Source organism: Python bivittatus, unplaced genomic scaffold (genome assembly GCF_059951505.1).
Source record: "Python bivittatus isolate LINGU-HERP-01145 unplaced genomic scaffold, Pbiv_v1 ctg000480_np1212, whole genome shotgun sequence".
NCBI lineage: Eukaryota > Metazoa > Chordata > Lepidosauria > Squamata > Pythonidae > Python > Python bivittatus.
In genome coordinates, this window is record NW_028277075.1 from 101,600,140 (window position 1) to 101,613,086 (window position 12,947).

Consider the following 12,947-nt stretch of genomic DNA (forward strand, 5'->3'; position numbering starts at 1 on the left):
TTTCTCTAGCTGAGAAAAGGCTAACTCATCCTAGCCAACTGCACCCAACCTTTTCTTCTAAATCAGTGTTTCTCAACCTTGGCATGCTATCTGGGGAATTCCGGGAGTTGAAGTCCACACATCTTAAAGTTGCTAAGGTTGAAAAACACTGTTCTAAATTGTTCCCAAGATGGAATCCATGTGTCAGTACAGGAACAAAGGAATCATAGAAGGCCAAAAAAGCAGAGGTGACAAGGCAATGGGAAATGGTCAACTTCCTACTGTCCTCACTTCCAAATAAGCTGCTGTTGAGGAAGATGTCTGGTCAATGGAAAAAGGATGGGAAATCATTTGAGAAAATTAAGAAAATACAATGTGTCCTTTTGAATCAACTAGCAATTAAGAGTACTGCCCCCAGTAGACCACAGAAGCTACCTAGCTAAATACATGTGCCCCCTCCACCACAAAGTTCCCTGCCCCTAATTTAGCACTAAATATATAAATAAATAACAACATTAGGGGGGCTTGAGTATTTCTCACTGCTTCTCTGGTGTGGCTAAGAGGACTGATTATGTGCCATCAAACCATTTTTGACTCCTAGCAACACATAGATAGAAATGTCTGCTTTATATTTTAACTTAACAGTAATTTACTATTGCTTCCAAAAGGGACCAATTGAAAGTTTAAATCATGATAATTAAAAGAAACTAAGAGATAGTTTATGTTCATAATGTTACACCTGGCTTGTTTCAACCAATCCTGGTTTTAGCTAATCAGAATTCCCAGTTTGGACATATTGATAAAATTTATTTATTTTAAAATAGGAAATGGATATTTCTAATCTGTTTTTCATAGCCATACCAAAGGCTTGCAGAAAAAAAGAATCTGCAAATCTAAAAGTCTCTGTTGCTCATTCATGTAATGTTGAATTTTGTTTTTTCCAACCTGATGCCAATCACGTATCTTGGGACAATGCATCCCTAAATTCCTAACCATTTTCCATGCTGGCTGGGAATCTGGGGAATCATAACAGGTTGGCAAATACTAGTTCAGTGTTATATATGAATGCAGCCAATGAGTTTGTGTAAACAGGAATCACAATAATTGGGGCTTCACTGAAAGTTTTTATATTCTGGACTTCAACAAAATCAAGGTTTCACTTAACAACATGTCTTTTACACTTACCAATTAGACCACCAATATACGTCTGTTCTCTCATATCTGTGATACTTAGCAAATCTGCTCCTTGTCCCTGACATGCAATACGTGCCTCATTCCAGGAGAGAACAGAAAGAAGATTGATCTGGTAACAAATCTGAGTATCTGCATTTATCTTCCAAAAAATGTCACAGCCAGTCCCTGTGTAGAAAAAACAGCATGATATTACAAAGTAATTAAGAAACATAACATTCCTAATGTAACAATCTAGATTAATTAACACCTAGTGAAAAAGTGGAAATGCTATGATGACATTACTATGAGTGTACTTTCCATATTCTGCTGTCAAAACTAAGTCAGGAAGTAGGATGTACTCTGAAATTCAAAATTACCTTCATACTAAATAACTCTTGATAATATCAGTGAATACAATTTAACAATTCAACAAACAGTACTTTGAATCCGTAATCAGGATCTACCCATATACATCTCTCTCCACCCCATGACCACCATTCCAGTTATTAGTCTAACGTCCTCAGGCCAATGCATGTGTCATTGCTATAAATAGATAAAGGAATGTATTAATTGCGACATACCAGAATTTGGGCACAATCCCCATTTTTCATCTTGTTCATATTGGCTTGTTGTGGCACACCAAGGATATCCATCTTCTCTGAAATCTTGGATACATTCATAGTGCCATTTATTGTTGTATTTAAATGGAAAAACACAAGGCAAACCAAGGGAATTTCCCAACAGGGTATACATTTCTGAATGGAATAAAATACTGCTGATAGATCATTGGGAAAGAAAATGGAAAAAGTATAAAAACCTTTAATGGATATTTCCCTCCCTCCCTCCCTCCAAAAAGAAATCTGGTATCATAACAGTTTTGTGATTTGCAACAGCAAATGTACTTTCACTAGAAGGAAGTGCTCTGCTGCTACCAATTTTTAATACGGCTTACATCATGATAGCAACAACTTGTTTTGCAGTTGATAATTTTTATAACAATACTTCCCATCAGTCACTTAATAAAGCTGTCCAAGAGTACCCATGCAAGACTGCTACAGTAGTAACACCTTAAAGTCTAACAAATTCATTACAGTATAAACCCACTACCATGGAATTCATATATTCATATATTTGCTATTCATATTTTTGCAAGGTCAGGACATGTGATGTTCATGGATTTGTAAGCACTGGTTGCCTTCACTAGGTTCTCAGAGTCAAGTACTACAATTAGAATATTTCTGCAAAGTAAAAAATTGAGCAAGAGTGGTTCATTATTTTCAAGTCAGATATAAAGTATAAAAATCATTCTTGTGTTATCTTCCTACACTTAAATCTTGAGAACAACACATAAAACATTAGTAAATATGTCTTCTTGCATCATTGTGCTGAACTGAGTGTATTTTGTAACTCATTAGGTTTGTTGACTACTTAACTAAGGAGAAAGGCTAAACTGATCCATAAAGGCATGTGAACTCGTAGAACTGATCCAAAAAAGCCCAACACTGCATTGACATGACTCTTTCCTCCTCCCACCATAGATGTCAACACTGTGTAATTGCAGAAAATCCAAGCATTGTTGTGGGTTAACTACTGGCCCTTCCATATTACTAATTATGGAAGTTATAAATCTAACTAATTCACATTTTAACTCTGCAACCCATTATATACCCCTATGTGAAATGAGCCTATCCTAACCACTGGGTTCACAATTTGCCTTCTGCTTTGCTCCTGTCATGTAACCAAGAGGAATAAGCCAGAATTCATGTCTCCTTCATCCCATGGCTTGTTTCTGGCCTGTTGAGCAACTAAATAGACTTCATTTTAAACCATGAACGGTGGTTCACGTGGAAGAAATTTCGTAACATTTCTAAAGATATGCCATGCCCCGAATATCTATATGGATGATCATTACGTAAAAGGAAAGAATTATGCTAGCAAAGTGCATACCATTTGAGATTTTTTACATGTTCAAATTCTATGCAGTATAGATTGCTGACAGATTCCTATACATGCATAGCAAATAGCATGTATAGGAATCTATACTATAGCAAATAGAAGTAATTACCTTAATCATACAGAAGATGCTTTTCTTACAACCCACACGAATAACAAGAACCTCCTGTATTATTAATGGAAGCAGGGCTAGAAAAAATATTTATTTTACCTTCAAATGCATGTTCACAAAGGTCATCATGTGACATGAATGATTTCCATCCATAGCTGGAAGTTCTTTTAACGACAATAAATTTGCTGTTTTCAACTGCTAATTTGTACTGTGATGCCTCAATAAGTGCCTTTCCATGACATTGCCACTGCAGCAAATACTGAGGGGAGTCACATTCTGTAATTACTAGTGAGGGCTCTGGGTTACTGAAGTTGAGCCCTAGGCAAGCACTTCTGCCTATGTTGAAAAGCTGCTGTTTAGAACCCCACTTCCATAACATGTATTTGGAAACTTGATTGCAGTTTTCAAGGATGAGCTTGGAAGTTTCAGCTGTAATACATGTGTTGAAATCCTCACTTTGGATAATAAATATTCCTTTTCCTAGAACAAAGGAAGTTTCATTTCATGTTATGCATACAGGAGGGTGGGGGTGTTATCTAGTTGGTTTGGTCTGTTTTGTGAGAAACAGCTTTTAAATTTTTGACCCCATTATAACTGACCAAAATATAACCTGCCTGACATCTTTGCATGCTGTCTCGGTAAGTTGGCTTATCCAGCCACCACAGGAAGGAAAGCCCTGAGTGCATCTGACAGGGATTAGGGTTGCATGGCTAAGCAAAGCTAGAACCTTGACAGGACTGCACCCTGGGCTCTCCAGACAACCAGCGGCTCCAGGGAAAACAGGAAAAATATTAACTTCGTGCTTAGCTCCAATTATATTGAAAATTCTGGGACTCAAGCACACAGTGAACTTCTATTACTTCTTTTCTTAATAGAACTAGACATAGAAAATTGTCAGGTTTGGATGAAACTGTTGTCCAGAGTTCTATGTGTGTGTGTGTGTGTGTGTGTGTGTGTGTGTGTGTATATATATATATATATACACACACACACACACACACACACACACACCCCTATAGCACTCTGAACTTCAATCCAGTTTAAAGCAAGTGAGTTTAGGATTGCAGCTGATGTCTCTTCACTAGTAAAACCTTTACATTTGTTTTAATTATTTAACTGAATACGGTATCAGCAATATTAAAGGGGGGGGGGTAAATAATTTTTTAAAAATCTAAGCACTCATATATTAATCATTCACACTCAGGAGAGAGATCAAGATGTTTCCCTCCACCTCTCCAGTTGTCTGAGTAAAGCAACCAAGACTCAACCTTTTATCATCAAGAAATGCTATCCAGCTCAAAGACAATTTATGGAAAATTATATGGAAGATTTTTTTTTCTGTCAAGTCTTCCCAAACCTTTGCATTTCTTAAAGTTTCAATTTAACTTTGAGTTATACTATTTAGAACTGATACCTACATCTGTGCTAGCAAAATGATAAGCTCAATCCTATCTGAAATTTTACGAGGTCACAGCACCACAAAGTTTGAAAAACCCTCTCTCACTGGCATTGTTGTGACTCACAGCATTTTTTAACTTCATTGAAACAATGCAGCTTTTTAAAAGATGCATAGGTACTTCCTGGTTATAACTAAAATGAGAAATATGAAATTATTGCTGGAACCAATTGTTGCCTAATTTACAAAACACCTGAAACAAGGATAGTCAAATTGTTAGGCAATGGACAAATTTGGAATTTTAAAAATATGTTGTGGGTACCTTCACAAAAAGATTGCTATGGCTATTCATGAAACACTCATTTACCTGTAGGAAAATTGGTGAGATTGCTTCTTATTCCCCTTCTAGCCCTCAAACTAGATCTTATTACTACACAATTAAACCATCTTTTTTTCTGGAAATTTGAACAAGATATTGGGCTTGAGCCTTTCACCATTTTATTTTCCAAGCCTATGTGAGTCTCATAGGCACTCTTGGAAATAGAGATCATGCTAGAAGCTAGTACCTTGCCTTGCAGCATGCAGCTTCCAATTAAAAATAACAATTATCAGTATCTTAAAGACAATTAAAATCAGGTTGGTGACAGGGGAGATGTCCACACGCGCACCATCTACCCCCAAACAAGCAACATTTAGCACATGTATGTTCTCAAATCCTGATCTCATTCAAAATAACAAAGGTGTTTTGTGTACCATGGCTTTTCCACAGCCATACTTAGCTTTCAGTTGGACAAATGAACTATCTACTACTCAATCATACTTTGGGTTAAGCGTCTTCAGGAATCAAAAAATTTCAGGTATAAAGGAAGATAGGGATACATGCTCCAGCTTCAACCCCTCTATCTCCAAAGTGCCCACACTGTCAGGGAAGTACTAAAAATGGTCTCAAAATCATTTCAGCAAAATGTGTGGACTACGCATAATCAGAAACCCAACTGTCTGAAGACAGTTGCAGCCTGCAGCTTCCCTTCTCCACAGGGAGGAGAAGTATGCCTGTCTCCCCTCCATATTTGGAATTTTATAGTACCTAGAAAAGAGTTGAGAATCAGCTGACTGGTCCTCAATACATGCCCAGATATTGTTTCAGCTAAAAAGAAAAGGAGCCAAATGTCATTTGTTCATGGCTATGGATGCCCTTTCTCCGAGGAAAAACTCACGAGCTTCATCTTCTGATAACAGCATCAGAAAATAGGAATTGAACGATTCTGTGCATGCCTGCATGGTTTGCTTTTTCGGTCTGCATTTTAGCAGACATAAATGAATGGATGGCAGGAGTCACCAGAGGGGGGAAGCAAATCTTATTATGTAGGCAGTCAGAAGTTCAGAAATTAAGGTATTTAGGACTTTATGCCTCAATACTGGAAGTAGTATGGCTCTGCCACAAATATAGTACTCATGCTTAGAACATTCAGCCCCTGAGACAACTAGAAAAATGCATTTTAAAAGATTTTAAAAGTGTTAATATTAGTAATGTCTTCTGGAACAATGATAACTACTATCAGTAATACAGTTAGGTGCATAGTAAACACAAGAGATGGCTGTTTCAGTCTACAAACACTGTGGCTTAATGCAAACAAAATGACATTCCCCCACAAGAGACTACCTGAAAAATATTAAGATACCCAGCCACATATAAGCACTTAACTGCACATACTGGCTGCGTGCATAAAACGGAGAACTGAAAACCCGTTTTGTGGGTTTAGGCAACCGACTGAAGCACGAGCAAACTGAAAGAGCTGGCAATGCGCAGCCCGTTGAGCGCTGAAAAACCTAACTGAAGCTTAGCACGCGGTACAGACCTGGCCCCTCGGCCCTTCACTCTGGTAGTTAAATGGGTTTTACACAGTCAACCCTAGCACAGGGCAAGAACTGACTGGGCGGGTCTCTGATCAACACTGCAATCGGGAGCAGTAAGAAAGAAATTCCTCTGGACTTAGCGGGTTCAAGCTTTTATTATTATTATTTTTTCTCCCTGGAACGAGAGTTATGCCAAGATCAAGCATCATTCCTAGTGGGGAAACTCTAACCCGCTGTATAATCGGCTAACAACAACAGGAAGGGAATGAAATCAATAGGAAAAGAGACCCTCCCAGCAAGACAGAGAGCGCGCGCGGGAGAAAGCAAGCAGCGACGGCGCCCTCAAGGCAGCCGCCGCGCCGACTTACTCAAGAAGTAGGGCAATTGGTCCTGTGTCAATGCTGCAAGTTCCCTTTCGGCCAAGCAGGAGCCAGCTATCAGCACGGAGCAAGCAAGGAGGAACTCCACCCCAAACATTTCCATGGGACTTAAAGGCTCTCGGCCAGCAAGCCTTCGCGGCGCATTGGCAGGGGAACCGCAGCGGCAGCCTTGAGGCGGGGAGACCCGGGGAGAGGGAAAAGGACGGCGGAGCGAGCCGCAACAGCAGCTCCTATCGCTCTGTGGCCGAGCCGGGAAGGACACAGGCTGACAGACCTTCCCCCATCGCTGCCTGAGGAGGGAGAGAGGCGTTTCCCAATCCCCCTCCGTGTGGGGGTGAGGAGAAAACGCAAACCAACTCTGCTCTGCTAAGGGGGAGGCAGAAGATGCGGGGGGGGGGGGCGTCAGGTACCGGCTTGTACTCAGCTCGAAAGCAGGCTCCCCGCATACGCTCCAGGCTGGCTGTGTTAACTCCGCGCAAGCTAGACAGAAAAGCGCCCATCGCGCAAGCGTTCCGCTTTGCTTTCATGGACCCCTCCTGGTTTTCAGGATCAGGGCGGTAGAGTGCCACTTGAAGCTAAGAGCAGGCGTGCAGCTCCTCAGGAGGGCCGATAGGGATGACATACTAGGCCAGAGTCCTGCAGCCAAGGGGCCCTCGCAAGCAGGGCCGCAGTCATGGTTAGTAAGACCCACAGAAGCCACGATGTTCGTCATACCACAGAGCCACGCGGTTCTAGGAAAGGTAGCAAGGGGTTGGACGATGGCATATCGTTTTTCATTTCACTTTAGCATGGAATGTTGCAGGTGTGACCTAAGGCTGGTTACCTGGTTTATACTAAAAAATATTACACGAAAACCTTGATCGACCCAATCCATGATCGGTGGCAGAGAGATCAGTGTTTACAGGCACATCTAGTGACAATCTCAGCATATGGAAGATCGGATGTGAAATGTTTGAGGAGGGAATGGTAAGGACTGTGAATTAAGAAATAGGATGGAAGGACGGTGTGTCTGTGAGTCTAAGAGAAAGGGGAAGGACTAATAGGTCTTCATGAAAGTGATCTGATCTTGTGGAGTGGAGTTGGCATGCAAGGAAGTGGAAGGTCTACATTTAATTATAAGCAAAAGGGCTAAAATATGTTGTTAAAAAGAAGAAATTGGTGTCATCTGTGGCTGATGTATAGGAAAGTAGGACTCTTAGGCTGGTGATAGGTACATGTTATGCTTCCATTAGTGATAATGGAAAAAACACAGATTGCTTTTGGGGAAAAATGATGCAAGATTTGGATGAATACAAATTATTTTGTAGTGGTTAAAGGTATCAGACTAGAAACTGGGAGACTGTGAGTTCTAGTCCTGCCTTAGGCATGAAACCAGCTTGGTAACTTTGGGCCAGCCATTCTCTCTCAGCCCCCGGAAGAAGTTAATGGCAAACCACTTCCGAAAAACCTTGCCAAGAAAACTGCAGAGACATGTCCAGACAGGTGCCAGGAGTCAACACGGATTCAAAGGCACAAAAACAAAACAACACCCCCCCCAAAAAAGATGAATGGATCAAGACAAGTAAATACAGAAAATCTGATTGGGCCATTAGAGAAACAAGAATGACTTAATGGTGACTGGTGAGTATCTTAGAAAAGGCCTGTTGGTTTCAAATACTGTACATGCATATATTCATACATATATATAGAAGAGGAATGAATCAAAAAGCATCTTTGATTTGGTTATTTATGATGAAAGATTGAAAGAATTAGCAAAGGATGCAAGAGTGATGAGAGGTTCTGAATATGGGAGTTGATCCCAGCACATCTTTAGAATAGCAGTTGGCAAAAGTTATCCTGGAGCTGAAGTGACTTCCCCAATTCTTCAAAGTGCTGGAAGACCAATCCTGAAATCCAGGAGAAAATGAGGAGGATAAAATTATAAGATTGGGGTCTTTGCCTGACTTATTATTTAAACTGGCTAAGAAGCACAAAGAGCATTATGGGTAGCCTCTTTTTCTGCTGATTAATGTTGCATTTTTAAAAATTCTGCTTCGTGAAATAATTTAAAATAAATGTAGGCTTTTGTTCAACTTGCTTTTCTAGCTTATTACACAATTATGTTTAATTCTTGGAGAAGAATGGACTATTACCTTTTCTATGCTAGTATAAAATATTGAAGACATTATGGCTTTTCTATGTTGCTTTTCATTTTTCTTCTGTAATTTATATATATTACCTTTCTTGCTAATATCTTGTTGTGATGAAGAGCTTGTTCCTTCTCTGTCTTTGACAGAGGCTATATTGCCACTCCATCATACTTCTCAAACATACCATGAGGATCTCTGCTTATATTTCACTATGAGATGTGAATGCAGGCTGAAATTGATTTAGTTCTATAGAGGATATCTGTGGTGTGTAATTTATAGCAGATCTTGCCTACAATCCACCTGTCTGTAAATCTTCATTTGCCCCCTTTCCAGAAAAAGGTCCATAATTCAGAAACTTTTGCTTTCTATATTATATCAACATTTGGCAAAGATGGATAGATACCTACAGAAGAACTATGATTATTCATGTCAACTATGATAATAAAGTATTACATTTGCCAGAGTGTTTCACAAAAAATTGAATTTGTAAGTTCTGAAGCATTCCCCAATACAAATCTTTATCTGTATATATAAAATATAATCCACATATACTGTGCATAGTATAGAAAAAAATATTCTACACTGTTGCTGTACGTTCTCACAATTTCAACAAGACTGAACATTAATAGTAGAAAACCTTAGGATCAAAGTGCACCTCAGAAACAAATGCATGTAAATTCTTTAAAATGGAAAGTGTCTCAGAAAACTGGAGGGCCAGAATGATAAATACTTCCATTAGAGATGGTAAGGCTCCTGCAGTTTTGAAAAAAAGTACCAGTGAGGTCTCTGCTGAAGAAAATGTTGAGATGCTGTGGTTTCAGATAACTACTCAAATTTGCCATTTGAAGGCAAGGTGTGACAACCTCTCAGCTCCAGGCATTTCTTGATGAGATAATTTAGATAGATTCCAGTAGGCTTCAGGACTGGTTATTATAGGATGGAAACACCCTTTGGTGCTCTGATAGATGACTTTCACTGGGGAATGGATGAGGTAGGAGCAGCAACTCTATCCTCTGCCTCTCAGCATCTTTTAGTATCATCAGGAATAGTATCCTTCTGGACTACTTGACTAGGTTTAGATCCTCTGAATTTTACAGTCCTCAGAAATGGTTTGAGAAGATACACTGCGTGCACAATTATTAGGCAAGTTGTATTGTTGAGGATGAATTTCATTATTGAACAACTACAGCGCTCTCGGTCAGTCCAAAATATTAATAAACCTCAAACCTGAATATTTAAGAAAGTAAAAGTGAGGTTTTGGCTTTCTTAGGAGCATATCTATGTGTGCACAATTATTGGGCAACTATTAGTGTGCAGAATTATTATGCAACTAAATGAAAAACTAAAATTCCCCCATCTCACTTGTTTATTTTCATCTGTTAAAGTGAGAATAATGAACAAACAACTCAAATTTTACAAATAAACATTTCTGACATTTCAAACAAAAAATCAGTGACCAATATAGCCACCCTTCTTTGCAATAATAGTCATAAACCTTCCATTCATGGAGTCTGTCAGTTTCTTGATCTGTTGACGATCAACTTTTTGTGCAGCAGCAACCACAGCCTCCCAGACACTGTTCAGAGAGGTGCACTGTTTTCCTTCACCGTAAATCTCTCGTTTGAGAAGGGCCCACAAGTTCTCAATACGGTTTAGGTCAGGTGAGGAAGGGGGCTATGTCATTATTCTTTCATCTTTGAGGCCTTTACTGGCTAGCCGCGCAGTGGAGTACTTCAATGCATGCGATGGAGCATAAACATAAACATCATGGTCTTCTTGAAAGATGCAGACTTTTTCCTGTACCACTGCTTGAAGAAAGTGTCTTCTAAAAACTGGCAGTAGGTTTGGGAGTTGATTTTGAGTCCCTCTTCAACCTGAAAAGGTCCAACTAGCTCATCTGTAATAATACCAGCCCATACCAGTACCCCACCTCCACCTTGCTGGTGTCTGAGTCGAAGTGGATCTCTGTGCCCGTTATTGATCCAGCCACGGGACCATCCATCTGGTCCATCAAGAGCCACTCTCATCTCATCAGTCCATAAGACCTTTGAAAAATCTGTCTTCAGATATTTCGTGGCCCAGTCTTGCCATTTCAACTTACATGTCTTGTTCAGTGGTGGTCGAGTTTCAGCCTTCCTTACCTTGGCCATGTCTCTGAGTACTGAACACCTTGTACTTCTGGGTACTCCAGGTAGGTTGCAGTTCTGGAATATGACAGCGCTGGAGGATAATGGGCTCCTGGTAGCTTCACGTTTGAGTCTTCTCAAATCTTTGGCAGTTAATTTGCATCTTTTTTTCTCAACACGTTTCTTGCGACCCTGTTGACTATTTGCAACAAAACGTTCGATGGTTCTGTGGTCACGCCCCAACATCTTAGCAATTTCAAGAGTGCTGCATCCCTCTGAAAGACCTTTTACAATTTTTGACTTTTCAGAGTCAGTTAAATCTCTTTTTTGGCCCATTTTGTCTGAGGAAAAGAAGCTGCCTAATAATTATGCACACCTCGATATAGGGTGTTGATCTCCTTAGGCCACATCCTCTCTCATTACTCAAATACACATCACCTGATATGCTTATACCCAATAAGCATTCAGGTTTATACAGCTTGGAGGTGGAAAATATGCATAAAAATGATGATATGGTCAAAATACTCACTTGCCTAATAATTGTACACACGGTATAGTGCTAGGGAGATTTTTGTTCTATATCATAGTTAAAAGTTTGCTCTGTAACATCCTAGTAAAATAATTCGGAAAAATTACCAGGCTGTTCGTTTTGAAGTGCCATCAATATTCAGAAAATATTCTGCTCTACCATTTCTCATTTCTATCTGCTCAACAGAAACTGCAGAACTTGTTTTTATATACGGTTTATGATGAATGAGGGAGAACAAGCTGAAACTTAATCCAGATGATAGAAGTACTCTAAAATGAAGACTTAAGATTTATAAACAAGTAAAGTGGCATCTGATCCATACTATTAAAATATATAGTTATTAATAAGGGAAATTATGAGGAATTGCCCAGCACTTCCTTGGACTTCACTACTACAATGAAATGAAACTGCAGCTTGCAGTGTCTAGCAACCTTATGGTAATGCTTTATGGTAAATGAGCAAAGAAAATACTAGATATTGATTAGATATCACGTTGAAAATACAAAGAAATATGTTTGTCTAAATCATAAATACAACTAGTTCTCTGATGCTGTAAGTAATCTACTAAAAGTTAACATAATGTTAACATAACATTAACATAATGCAGTGAGCCGTGGTCACATGATTGCCATTTGCAACTTTCCCTGCCAGCTTCCCACAAGCAAAGTCAATGGGGAAGCTGGTATGAAAGGTCGCAGGTTACTTCCATAAGTCGCTCCTGCTGCTTTTTCTCCTGAGAAGCCCCACTATGGAGTATGAGATCCCAGGGATTTCATACTCCATAGCACCCCCCCAGCCCACTTGTCCTCTTTAGCATGCACCCACCCACAGCACCCCCTGCCTGCACTCCTTAGCGCCTGCCCACGGCACCCCCCACCCCCTGGGGCTTCTTCTCGCTTAATGACCCACGCAGTCCTGGGGTTAAGATGGCAACTGGGACTGCTGGGATTGCTTCGCTAAGCAATGTGGTCACGTGGTGTCACACTTTACAACCACATCACTTAGTGACAGCAGTTCCGATCCCAATTGCCGTTATAACCCAAGGACTACCTGTAATATATATATTATGTTTTGGGCTATGTTTTAATTATGTATTTGATATCTTGTAAGCTGCCTAGAGAGTTCTTGGAGTTGGACAGCCTTAACAAATCTAATCGTTCAAGCATACATATATGCCCATCATGCTATTCTCCTTTGGAGCAACCAATTGCAATAGTAAGGCAAAGACATTACAGGTAGTCCTTGTTGAATGACCACTTGTTCAGCAACTGTTTGAAGTTACAACAGCACTGAATGAGGGGGACTTACAACGG

The 12,947-nt window shown here is 39.9% G+C and overlaps 1 protein-coding gene across 4 annotated transcripts in view; it reads right to left on the minus strand.

The window, feature by feature from the left end:
* Nucleotides 1-7,138, minus strand: part of PLA2R1 (phospholipase A2 receptor 1) — a 72,869-nt gene extending 65,731 nt beyond the window's left edge. For 3 of the 4 annotated variants that reach the window (XM_088146634.1, XM_088146632.1, XM_088146633.1), the window contains exons 1-4: nucleotides 6,839-7,138; nucleotides 3,317-3,697; nucleotides 1,734-1,907; nucleotides 1,165-1,338 (exon numbers count right to left, since the gene is read on the minus strand). In XM_088146634.1, coding sequence (XP_088002760.1) covers nucleotides 1,165-1,338; nucleotides 1,734-1,907; nucleotides 3,317-3,697; nucleotides 6,839-6,953 — 844 coding nt within the window. In that variant the 5' untranslated portion in view covers nucleotides 6,954-7,138. The remainder of the gene's footprint in view (nucleotides 1-1,164; nucleotides 1,339-1,733; nucleotides 1,908-3,316; nucleotides 3,698-6,838) is intronic. The other variant, XM_088146631.1, reaches the window with a different exon arrangement.
* Between the last annotated feature and the right edge of the window lie 5,809 nt (nucleotides 7,139-12,947).